We start from the raw sequence: 13,709 nt of genomic DNA on the forward strand, positions 1-13,709 counted from the left end.
ACTGAATGTCAAATTCTACAAGAAATTACTAAGACTAAATTCTCCTCAGAGCTTAAAAAATAACAATTTGCCACCAACAGAACACTTCTATCGGCAATGTTTGGTTAGGCTATCAAATTGGCTTTGCATATTAACTCTTATAATTGCGTCACAGACTAAAGCAAAAGCAAATCAAGATCCTTTCCCACCGGACTTAACTTACCTGCGTCGAGAAGAACGTGTAGGTACGAGACTGATAACATTGCTGGCAATACAGAATATAAATAAAAGCAAATTAAAATACTAGATATCTTTTTATAAGCACAACTCGAAGTAACTTTAAGACTTACGTGAATGTATCTGTGGAGACTTGGAGGGCAAGACGGTGGAGGCGGGACAGCGTCGCAGTGAAGGACTCCTTCTCCTCTTCCCTATGGACCAGCTGGTACAGGGTGATGGGCAAGAGGCAAAGGTAAACACGCCAGAATGCTACAAGACGGAGATTAATAGTACGGGGGATCTAACCAACAATTCATATAGAACGCCAAACTTCCATATGTGTACTTTATGCAAGTTAATTATGTACCTACGTATACTCCACTATCATCTTTCAAATGGCTTTTATATAAAAAGATTACTATTATAAAAGTAATTTATTAGCTGACGTTTGGTACTTCACATTTGCCTGCTTTTTGCAGTAAAAAATATAATTGAATGGGAGAAAATGAAAGAAAACTTACCTGTTCTTTCAACTCTCCAATAATGGTCTTCTGCTCATCCACTTCATTCATTAACTTCATCAACTGGCTGGTCTCCATGAGAACATCGCCTTCTAAATCAACGTCAACTTCCACGACCGTAACTCCATTATTTTCAGTATCATCGGCAAGTTTTGAAGAATTAGAATTCAGGTTACTACTTCTCTCACTCTGATAATCATCAGTCAAGTCCTCATCAAAGCCAAGGTCTAGCTTAACACCAACTTCATCCACCTCCTCCACAACATTTTCTTGCTCCAGGTTATCAATTACAATGTTCCTTAAGTCAGTCAAGTCTCTGTCATCCACGTACGTATATTCAGAATCTTGTTCAGTGCTGCTATTAATGAGGTTTCCTCCATATTCCCAAGAATTAGGGCTTAGTTCACACGCAAGGTTTTGGGCACCCGAGAGGTTCTTACTAAAATAATTCTTATCACTAGTATCTTCACGTGCTTCCACTTGGCTGGGTTTATGGTTTATACACGAGTCTATCTCCAGGGAATTATCTTTGCCTTCTTTCATTGTTTCTGAAGTCAAAGAACTGTTCCTGGGAGACAAAGATGACATTTTGCCGGCATCGGAACTAACAGAACTTCCCCCATCATAACTAGGAGAGCTTCTGCCACAATCATATTCATTATAAGAACTTAAAGAACCTCTTCCAGCTCTCTGTCTTTCCACCATTTTGGATAATGTACCGGTGTTGTACATCAAGCCTAACCTCTCACTGAGCTCAGAGCTCGCTGGGCTTGTGGACCGACTAGAATGCTCAAATTTTGTTATCAGCTGCGAGATGAGAGATCCAGGAGTCCTGGAGCGCTTGGATTTGGGAGTCACATTTTGCGAGGGTGGTAAGCACGTCTCACGAGACATGCCTAACGAACCTTCCTCTACCCTCTCTCTCGCTGGTGTTCCGCTGGAGGAGAGGCTGTGCGTTACACTTTGTCTTCGGATTTCCTTTAGTTCTCTTTCTAATCTGATCAGCTCATCTGCAACAAGATATTGTATTTAAAAGTATGCAGACAATAAGTAAAAATAACGTGGCTGAAAACTAGATACAAAACCCACACATCTGAAAATAGTGAACAAATTCTTGTTCAGTGAACAACATTCTTGTGTAATGTTGTGATCTGAAAATAGTGACTGTTTCGGTCCACCCTGGAGCATTATCAAGTAAAGAAAGTGTTAGAGAAAGTCAATGCGAGGTGAGAATGTGAGGGGTGTTAAGGCGAGATGTGTTGCTTGATATTGAAATCAAGTTTATTGAGGTATGAACACACACAAAGGGATGAGGTACCTCAAGCTATTCTTACCCCGTTCAGGATTGAGTATTTTAGTCTTTTCTCTGCTTTATTGACTTCAAAGACTAGTAAAGAATATTATCTTCGACTATTAACAATAAGCCCTTAAGCCAGGGGGTCCGTAATCGGGGGTATAGGAACCAAATAGGGATATAGAACCATCTCTGAACAATCTCCCCAGTTGTAGCTAGCTGGTGGATTTATTTGTCTCTTTCTATAAACAAAATTGATAAAAATCCTCCTGATTTTCTTTCAGCTGTTCTGTTACTAGTTATTCAAAAGTAAAGAAAAGATATTGGCATCTTTTGAACCATGCAGGTGGCAAATAAGACGTGGTGGTGGTGGTGAATTCAAGAGCTTGGTTGAAGGGGGAATATGGGAACATATTGGGCAATCCATTGGGGGACTGAAATTGTATATAGGTTAAGAACCCAATTAAGCCATCTTTCAAACTTACAGTAGGCTACATATTGGGAACATGTAGCTTGGGAAATGTGTACAAAATATGGACGGTGGACAAAACATTTTGTACTATCGGTATTCTAAAGAGCCTGAAAAACAACCTTATTTAACCTCTCCCAAGAGAGAATTGGTTAGGTTACTGCTGGAAAGACGACCTATTTACTTAATGTAAAAACACTACCAAATGTACATCTTCTTTCAGAGAAAAGATAGTTAGAAATTGTATGCGAAGACATTTTACAATCCTTGAAGACGAGGGAAGACAAACTCAAATTAGAACGAAAATAATAACGGAGGAGAGAAGAAAATGAAGTGTGAGAAAAAGTTTCATGGTGAAAGCGCTATTAGTGGCTGACCAGTATAAATACCAGACACATCAATAACCCAGTGTTGACTAGATAAAGGGGTCCAGGATGGATTGAAACGTCTTCACTTCCACTTAAAAGTATGCCCCGAGTTGTTATTAATGTTCCTAGCTATCTAATATCACCCTCATATGAATATAGAGAGTGGTGAAGGGTAAAGTAAGAGGTGGGAGCTTACTGTGGTGAGAGCTGAAGTGAGCATTAAGGGCAGAGGCATCCTCCCCAACCATCCCCTTCAGCAGTGGCACTCCTCGTTCCTCCCAGTCCCGCCACCACCTCACCTGTGTAAACAAACCAAAATTATTTAATTTTTGTATATAAGATCCAAGATATCAACATTTAAACATGGGCTAGAAATAAGATGATTTCCTTCAATTATGATGCAAAAGGTTTTCAGTGTGGTACATCAATAGGAAAAACCTACAGACGGGTATGTCTATTGTAGATAAATAATAATTTCACAAGTAATTAGATACTTAAAAGAAATTTCAGTTTGGAACACCAATAATGAGTGGAGGCGATGAGTCAGAACGTGGCTAAAGTAAGTTGACCAGACCACACACTAGAAGGTGAAGGGACGACGACGTCCCTTCCTGGGACGTCGTCCCTCCTGGACCTTCTAGTGTGTGGTCTGGTCAACACCAATAATGAGGGGTCCTGTAGCATAGTTGTCTACTTCCTCGACTTACACTCCAGGGATCCGGGGTTCATTTCCAAAGGCAGGAGGGGGGGACGGTTCAACACGTCGTCTTTCACCTGATGCATCTATTCACCTAACAGTAAATAGGTACCCGAGAGCTACGCAACTGTTGTGGGTCGCATCGTGGGGAGGCTAAGAACTTGGCCTGGGGGTCTGGGGAGGGGGGGGGAGAGGGAAGGGGGGGTCTCGATACACCTAGGGGGGGGGGTGTCGATACACCTAGGGGGGTGGGGGTGTCGATACACCTAGGGGGGGGGGGGTCTCGATACACCTGAGGGGGGGTCTCGATACACCTGGGGGGGGTCTCGATACACCTAGGGGTGGGGGTGTCGATACACCTAGGGGGGGGGGGGAGTCTCGATACACCTAAGGGGGGGGGGGGTCTCGATACACCTGGGGGGGGGTCTCGATACACCTAGGGGGGGGGGGAGTCTCGATACACCTGGGGGGGGGGGGTCTCGATACACCTAAGGGGGGGGGGTCTAGGTATAGCCTTCCCGTCTCAGACAAAATATACGACAAAATATAAAGTACCAGCGGAGGAAATATCTAATTAGCTAATACACATTTCACGGGAATTTTTACCACCTGAATATTTAATGTTCCGCGCCAATAATGAACTCACACTTAGTATATTATTAAGTCCTAAATATTTCATTGCCTTCATTCAGCAAAATATGAGTTATATTAACTTGTAATCTAAATTGTATATGCAGACAGTTACAGAATAGCGAGGAAAGTTGCTTTACATAATAAACAACGACTTTACCTATTAAATAACCACTTAAAACTTGTTCACACTTATTTATTGTACAACAATAATTAATATTATTATGAGTATTACTTGCCATGCTGATAAGGAGTGTGGCCAATGAAGAATTTCTGACGTGCTGACCAGCAAGGGGGGAGGTCTCCTCAGTAGGACTCTTGGAGGCAGAAGTGGCACTATTCCCACTCTTCTCGCAGAATGGCAATGATCCGCTTCTCTCGCCCTGCACAAGCAACGAAAAACACGTCAGTGTCAATTGTCATAGGTAATCAGAAGACTGCTAATGTAACTAGGGTCAAAACCTCTTGTTGTTGTTTAAGATTCGCTACTTGGAACAAAACGTTTCCAAGTAGCACGGGCTATGGTGAGCCCGCAGGGGACTTAGGTCAAAACCTGGAGGCCGAGGTGGTGGAAGGCAAGCACATACTTGTGTACACACACACACACACACACACACACACACACACACACACACACACACACCTGTGTTAAGTGTGTTGGTTGAACTCTGGCTCTTGTCGCGCCTCTCAGCTATCAATCAACTGGCGCGCGCGTGTGTGTGTGTGTGTGTGTGTGTGTGTGTGTGTGTGTGTGTGTGTGTGTGTGTGTGTGTAAATACACTTAGGTAATTACACACACACACACACACATCAGTTGATTGACAGTTGAGAGGCGGGACAAGAGCCAGAGCTCAACCCCCGCAAGCACGCCTAGTTGAGTACACACACACACACACACACACACACACACACACACACACACACACACACACACACACACACACACACTTTGCGAGAGGAGAAGTGCGACAAGATGACAACACTTAAAACGGCTGGATTTAGAGATTGTTAAAGTAAGAGAAACCTGTGAAAACAAATTTGAAAGGAATATTGGTAGGAAACTATGCCCAAGTTGCTGGAGGAAAGGGAGAGAGTAGGCTGATAAGAAATAATATAATAGGGTGATTGAGGGTTGAGGAGACGAGAAGGTTAACGGATAAGAATGTGTATGGGTGAATGGGTGATGGGTTTGGGTGGAAGGGGTCGTCGTTCCACCATCATCCACACGTTCTCAAAATTAGTTTTCTGCTAAAAATATATATAAACCATCCAGGCAAATGTAATATATTTATGACAAAAGCAGTGTTTAAACCCGACTATATTCACACACAGAGATCACACTAACGTGATGCATCAAATGAACAAATCCTCAAGGATTAAGGCAGTGTCTGGGATGCTCCCGGACGCAAGTTCGAATCCTCGTCACGGCCCTTGTGGATTTGTTCACCCGACTATATTGATTAATTTTACATTTTGTTAAATAATTTGCAAATATTCCGCAAAGCTTCACAAGTGAACATTATCTAGAAAGAGCAATCTAAATAAACCATTAAACAAGGGTTGAAATGAAATACTGTATGTTATTCAATGAGCTGGTTGGAAACCTTCGCCCAAGTCAGATTCAGATTCAGATTCAGATGTTTATTCGGGTAAGGTATATACATACAAGTGATGTTACATTAATGGATTGATATATAGATAGAGCTAGTACATACAATGCCTAAAGCCACTATTACGCAATGCGTTTCGGGCAAGAAACAAAATTTTTCGGCCAAAAAGTGTTGCCAACACTGATGACAGGGCATCTAAGAAGCAAGACTTCATTAAATAATTAAAACAACGCATCAAAGCTCATTAATTATAAAAAATCATCCTAGGTCATGCAACAACAAACCAACAGGGAAATGCCTCGAGAACTACAGGTTACAGCTACAGAAAGAGCACGGGCCAAATTCACGAAGCAGTTACGCAAGCACTTACGAACCTGTACACCTTTTCTCAATCTTTGACGGCTTTGTTTACAATTATTAAACAGTTAATAAGCTCCGAAGCACCAGGAGGCTGTTTATAACAATAACAGTTGATTGGGCAGTTTTCATGCTTGTAAACTGTTTAATTAATGTAACCAAAGCCGTCAAAGATTGAGGAAAGATGTACACGTTCGTAAGTACTTGCATAACGGCTTCGTGAATTTGGCCCAAGGAACCTAAGTAACCCTTACCATGGTTTGTATTTCATAATGTATACTGAGGGGTGTGTCCGGGACCGACGAGGGGGCGCCCTGGTTTACTAAGGGGGTGGAGGAGGAGGGGGCTCGTCTCCACGCCGTCTTAAGTGGCCTTTCAAACACTTCCTCGCTGGTAGACACACTTAAGTCCTCTTCCCCTCCCATATCAACACAACTCGTCTGTAGAACAACATTGTACAACAAACATTAATGCCAACAAAATAATGTATAACATCGAAAGATGCTTCTAAAAGGTATTTATTTGTATTTATAAAATTAAACTGATTTTATATATATAAAAACGTTCATAACTAACTACAAATACTGTAAAAATGTAATTATACTACAAAAAACTTTATATTCTTTACATAGTCACTTTAATCATTTATATATTTCATTAATTCCTTTGTTTACCATTTAACCTTTCCCCGTATATTGAGGGGAATTTTGTCTTCACAAACTACAAATAAACCAAAACCACCTTTGTATAACGTGCCATTCCACACCACAATCACCTAAACACGTATTGTGCCACTAAGGCTGGAGTGATGCAGTGTTGGCTGTGACAACAGTATGTCAACAGTGGTCTAGTAGCAGGGTTGTTGCTGTGTGGAAGACGGTGCCTTGTAACATAACGAGGAGGATTGCAGCATTGTTTCAAGCCTAGGCAATGTTGACATCACACCAGGTCTGGCGTGATGTCAACCCCCCAGGTCTTTCTTTCTCTTACTCTTGAAGTATTTCATCTCCCTAATGATACCTTGTATCTGGTCTCCTGCTCCCTACACCTATCTTCATTACATTACATTTGCTTGGGTTAAAAGGAACAGTACATGTTAATGTACACATGTACATGAACGAGTTTGGGGGGATATAAATAGACTTTGCCTTGCAATGGGTCAACAGGCCCTCTCGAGGTTTCGTGTAGACATTTTCACAGGTTCTTAACTCGTGTGAAAGTATCTGGGCTAGATTTCACTGCTGACCTGTTCTTCCCCCTTTATTTGCCACTCGGCAAAATATCCAACCTCCCAAGCTAACTAGAAACGTACAAACCCAACCAACCCACCTAACCTATCAAGAGATTTGCGAGCCATTACTTTTCACAGCAGGCGGCATCTGTAACGTTGGTCACCATAACCGAAAAAAGAACGAACCTATTAGTTAAGATTCTTGGTCCGTAACTTAGTGGACGAGAGAATGATTAAAGCTCTCTCGTACAGACCACTGAGAAAGTTCTGGTAAGATATTAGCCAGTAAAACAGCTTGAGAGGGAAACAATGCACTTGGAGGTACAGTAATTATGTTGAACGAGCACAGCGAGTCTCGAGGGGTTAGTCTACCACCGGTGGAGGTGAGGTGGAGGTGGTGGCCAGGGAGGAGAATGTGGCCAGGGAGGAGAATGTGGCCAGGGAGAGAGGTGGCCAGGGAGGGGAATGTGGCCTGGGAGAGGAATGTGGCCAGGGAGGGGAATGTGGCCAGGGAGGGGAATGTGGCCTGGGAGAGAGGTGGCCAGGGAGGGGAATGTGGCCAGGGAGGGGAATGTGGCCTGGGAGAGAGGTGGCCAGGGAGGGGGAGGAGTGGCGGGGTGAGCAGCAGGGATGTATTGAACAATCGCCCAACACACAAGATAAAACCCTCCCCGTCACACGTTCACGCGTCTCCAGTAACCTCCCAGGTGGATAATCCCGCCACACAGTAACCAACACAAATTGAAACCATGTACCTCCTAATATACATACACAGAATATTCATACAATATGCATAACAAGTATGACGCAAGTGAGCATCACAGTGCGACCACCGACCAAAAGCCAAGGACAAACAAGTCTTACAATAAATATGGACTTTGTGAACCGAGACTCCTTGAGGTTATCTTGAGATGATTTCGGGGCTTTAGTGTCCCCGCGGCCCGGTCCTCGACCAGGCCTCCACCCCCAGGAAGCAGCCCGTGACAGCTGACTAACACCCAGGTACCTATTTTACTGCTAGGTAACAAGGGCATAGGGTGAAAGAAACTCTGCCCATTGTTTCTCGCCGGCTGTTCTGTTACGTGAGATTACCTTAAAGTTTTAGTACATATACATCAATAATGTACACGTATTTAATAAGATAATAAACTTTGATCTTAGCAGGAACCAGTAAGTGGAAGTGAGCAGAAGTGTGTGCGTGTCAGCGTGTGAATGAGAGCAATGTGCGTGCGTGTGCGTGCATGCCCTAGGGATATTTTGTGCGTGTCAGCGTGTGAATGAGAGCAATGTGCGTGCGTGTGCGTGCATGCCCTAGGGATATTTTGTGCGTGTTCGCGTGTGAATGAGAGCAATGTGCGTGCGTGTGCGTGCATGCCCTAGGGATATTTTGTGCGTGTTCGCGTGTGAATGAGAGCAATGTGCGTGCGTGTGCGTGCATGCCCTAGGGATATTTTGTGCGTGTTCGCGTGTGAATGAGAGCAATGTGCGTGCGTGTGCGTGCATGCCCTAGGGATATTTTGTGCGTGTTCGCGTGTAACCACCATGCAAGAGAGTGAGAATGTAAGCTTTAATGCACATGACAACCTATCGCATCACTTTACACTTACGTTCAACGCTAGTACCCAATCAGGCAACGTATATTAAATCATCAAGCAAGAATCTACATCCCCGGGAGACCCGTATCCAGCCCATCCTCTCAGCTTGTCACAACGTCACAAAAATGAGGTACCAAATTGCCCCAACCCAACCTAAACGAGGACACGCACATAGAAAACGTGGCAGCCCATCAACTAAGCAAGCCGCAATGATTTATAGTACACCATATTATGCCGTTGGGGGTATTTGAAATGGGAAGTATTTGAAATGACAGGCTGATGCAGCCGAGGCTGGTCCGTGAGACTAGTGTCACAAGCCTTCCTCCTCGCGTTCTCATAGTTAGGGTGAAAAAAACTGCCTATTTGAACAAATCCACAAGGGCCGTGACGAGGATTCGAACCTGCGTCCGGGAGCCCATTTGTTTTTCTGCCATCGCCGGGGATCGAGCCCCTCTTAATATTATTTACATGTATTTGGTTTCAATTCCCCATGTGACCATCTCTCGTCCCTTTGGTATGTTTCTCTCTCATTACTAGGTTCTCCGGTCTCTTATGATCACACCACTGTGTCACATCCCAAAGGTCTCTTCTTGAGATGATTTCAGGGCTTTAGTGTCCCCGCGGCCCGGTCCCCGACCAGGCCTCCACCCCCAGGATGCAGCCCGTGACAGCTGACTAACACCCAGGTACCTATTTTACTGCTAGGTAACAGGGGCATAGGGTGAAAGAAACTCTGCCCAATGTTTCTCGCCGGCGCCTGGGATCGAACCACAGGACCACAAGTCCAGCGTGCTGTCCGCTCGGCCGACCGGCTCCCTTTCTCTCTGGTGCCATTCCCGCGACAAGACACGAAACGTTTGGGCACGGTAAACCATTCACCTGATAGTCTGCGTTTACTAGCAGTAAATAGTCAACTGTTGTGACTGGCTGGTGTTGCATCCTGGAAAAAGGTGGGACAAACGTCCTTCCTGTCCCCAACAATGGGAAACCGTATCCGCAATTACATATACCGACTCCTTTTTCCAGGGAGCCGGTCGGCCGAGCGGACAGCACGCTGGACTTGTGGTCCTGTGGTTCGATCCCAGGCGCCGGCGAGAAACATTGGGCAGAGTTTCTTTCACCCTATGCCCATGTTACCTAGCAGTAAAATAGGTACCTGGGTGTTAGTCAGCTGTCATGGGCTGCTTCCTAGGGGTGGAGGCCTGGTCGAGGACCGGGCCGCGGGGACACTAAAAAGCCCCGAAATCATCTCCAGATAACCTCAAGAAGATACTGTACCAGATTTTGCCTATTTGACCTATTCAGCTTCTCTAATCTCCCCACTCTCTATCCTCCAGTTAAAGTCTTCCACCACCTCTGTACATTTCTAAATTTAGTATTGCCTTTTCTTCACCTTTTGTGACCGGGCTGCTTCCTGGGGGTGGAGGCCTAGTCAAGGACCGGGCCGCGGGGACACTAAAGCCCCGAAATCATCTCAAGATAACCGTTGCTTCAAATATTCACATATTGGTAACTTTATACATTTGTTAAAAATATTCCTCACTTTGTTAAAAGTATTTTCCTTCCTCCTTCCCTACTTATTATAATTATTCTCTAAAATACTCCTCGTTTCTTAAAGTCCTCCTTCACATGTCCCCCTCCCTCCCCCACACCCCTTTTCTTTACATATTTTCATCCCTAACTATTTGCCTTACAAGTTTACAATTATACTAGAGCCAAAGAACAAACTCCACTGCTTAAGACACACACTGGTCCCCCCTAGAGACCAATTTACACCCCCCTCCCCTCCACCCCCCACCTCTCAAACTTTTCCGTCTAAATGGAAACCTACCTTGTGTAACTTTCGGGAATCCATGGCCCCCACGGCCCGGTCTCCGACCAGGGCTACGATTTAAACCCCCCCCCAGCGAACCCACATCTATTACGTTACCCGACTGTCTCGTGTCTCATCACGGGACATTTAGGAAACAGTGTTTCTCATCCATAACTTTCCTTGAACATATCCTCTCACATGTTCAGTAAACCGTAATAGACCTCTTCCAGCTTCTTTATTTTTATAAACTTGTAACCACATATATCTAACATTTCACCTCTTTATTCTTAATATACCCCAATTTTGATTTCTCATTATCCTTAAAATCCCCATTTTTATTGCCTATAATCCTTAATATACCCCAATTTTTATTTCCTATAATCCTTAATAGACCCCAATTTTTATTTCCTATAATCCTTAATATACCCCAATTATTATTTCCTATAATCCTTAATAGACCCCAATTTTTATTTCCTATAATCCTTAATATACCCCAATTTTTATTTCCTATAATCCTTAATATACCCCAATTATTATTTCCTATAATCCTTAATATACCCCAATTATTATTTCCTATAATCCTTAATATACCCCAATTATTATTTCCTATAATCCTTAATATACCCCAATTATTATTTCCTATAATCCTTAATATACCCCAATTATTATTTCCTATAATCCTTAATATACCCCAATTATTATTTCCTATAATCCTTAATATACCCCAATTATTATTTCCTATAATCCTTAATATACCCCAATTATTATTTCCTATAATCCTTAATATACCCCAATTATTATTTCCTATAATCCTTAATAGACCCCAATTTTTATTTCCTATAATCCTTAATATACCCCAATTATTATTTCCTATAATCCTTAATAGACCCCAATTTTTATTTCCTATAATCCTTAATAGACCCCAATTATTATTTCCTATAATCCTTAATAGACCCCAATTTTTATTTCCTATAATCCTTAATAGACCCCAATTATTATTTCCTATAATCCTTAATAGACCCCAATTTTTATTTCCTATAATCCTTAATAGACCCCAATTTTTATTTCCTATAATCCTTAATATACCCCAATTATTATTTCCTATAATCCTTAATAGACCCCAATTTTTATTTCCTATAATCCTTAATAGACCCCAATTATTATTTCCTATAATCCTTAATAGACCCCAATTTTTATTTCCTATAATCCTTAATAGACCCCAATTATTATTTCCTATAATCCTTAATAGACCCCAATTTTTATTTCCTATAATCCTTAATAGACCCCAATTATTATTTCCTATAATCCTTAATAGACCCCAATTTTTATTTCCTATAATCCTTAATAGACCCCAATTTTTATTTCCTATAATCCTTAATAGACCCCAATTATTATTTCCTATAATCCTTAATAGACCCCAATTTTTATTTCCTATAATCCTTAATAGACCCCAATTATTATTTCCTATAATCCTTAATAGACCCCAATTATTATTTCCTATAATCCTTAATAGACCCCAATTATTATTTCCTATAATCCTTAATAGACCCCAATTATTATTTCCTATAATCCTTAATAGACCCCAATTTTTATTTCCTATAATCCTTAATAGACCCCAATTTTTATTTCCTATAATCCTTAATAGACCCCAATTATTATTTCCTATAATCCTTAATAGACCCCAATTATTATTTCCTATAATCCTTAATAGACCCCAATTATTATTTCCTATAATCCTTAATAGACCCCAATTTTTATTTCCTATAATCCTTAATAGACCCCAATTTTTATTTCCTATAATCCTTAATAGACCCCAATTTTTATTTCCTATTATGTTCCAAGTCGTTTTCCCTCTAAATTTATATACGTTTAAAATGAGACATTTAAAATTAAACAGGAAATGCCTGAACATGGATGCTGTAGTATTGCCTACGTTAGAGTCCGAGTGATTTCTGGCCGAAGCGATCTCCTCCTTGAGATGGGTCAGCTGTTCCTCCAGGCTGGCTTTCTCATCTCGCAGAGCCTGAGAAAATAAAACATCTCTTGAGTGATGTTCTCACTCGACTTGAGCGGGTAAAGGTCTCATTACTATAGACCGTACATTAAATACATTTATACTAAAAAAACACATAGTAAGTCATCTTTTAAGATATATGTCCATGAATTATAATTGACTTCACACACACACTTTATTGGTAAGTGTATTAGTTCTGTAAGCTTACATAAAACTTACCATAGCTTGAACTGTACGAATAGTATACTTATCACACAAATGTAAACATTGATTATTTTTGTATAATAATGTGGTAAAAAAGTTAGTATGCAAAGACACGGGAGATGAAATGATGCTGGAGACAACTGAAGTGTCATTGATGATTTAAATTTCTCGAATGAACTTCACCCTTTTTTTTTTTAAGAAAGGGAACCAAGGACTAGAGTTAACTATGTATTTTTTATCGGGGGAAGGTTCAATCCCCCGAGATAGAACAATAACTGCTATGTTCATTTCAGCAGGAACCCCAATTCACCCATAATGCACTGCTTATTGATCACATTCTACCATGTACCATCAGAAGTTTGTAAAGTATTGTCAAAACTGTCAATTCACAATCGACTTAAGAATGGTCCAAGACGGACCGAAACGTCGTCGCCCCTTCACTTTCTAGTGCGAGGTCTGGTCAAAATACTGTCAAAACTATCACCATTTTCCTCTACGTCAAATACAGTATTACAAGCATCACACATTTCCACATTTGACTGCCTTAAACCCAAGTCGTTAAGAGAAGTAATACCTTGGTAATGAACAAATACTGAGATCGAATGATGGACTCAAACTCGCGTCCCTGAAGGCCTCTGGAACACGCCCTCCTGTCGGTAGTGGGTGTGCTAGAGTCTATGGACGCGGGTTCAATCCCATCACATGACC

At 41.8% G+C, this 13,709-nt stretch overlaps 1 protein-coding gene across 1 annotated transcript in view; it reads right to left on the reverse strand.

Annotated features, from left to right (window-relative positions):
• Positions 1–325: 325 nt before the first annotated feature.
• The window catches only part of LOC123769936 (uncharacterized), a 72,065-nt gene continuing 58,681 nt past the window's right edge, over positions 326–13,709 (reverse strand). The window contains exons 11-16 of the mRNA XM_069301089.1: positions 12,717–12,806; positions 6,399–6,584; positions 4,417–4,560; positions 3,047–3,149; positions 720–1,729; positions 326–421 (exon numbers count right to left, since the gene is read on the reverse strand). Coding sequence (XP_069157190.1) covers positions 326–421; positions 720–1,729; positions 3,047–3,149; positions 4,417–4,560; positions 6,399–6,584; positions 12,717–12,806 — 1,629 coding nt within the window. The remainder of the gene's footprint in view (positions 422–719; positions 1,730–3,046; positions 3,150–4,416; positions 4,561–6,398; positions 6,585–12,716; positions 12,807–13,709) is intronic.

The sequence above is a fragment of the Procambarus clarkii genome, chromosome 45 (assembly GCF_040958095.1).
Source record: "Procambarus clarkii isolate CNS0578487 chromosome 45, FALCON_Pclarkii_2.0, whole genome shotgun sequence".
Taxonomy (NCBI): domain Eukaryota; kingdom Metazoa; phylum Arthropoda; class Malacostraca; order Decapoda; family Cambaridae; genus Procambarus; species Procambarus clarkii.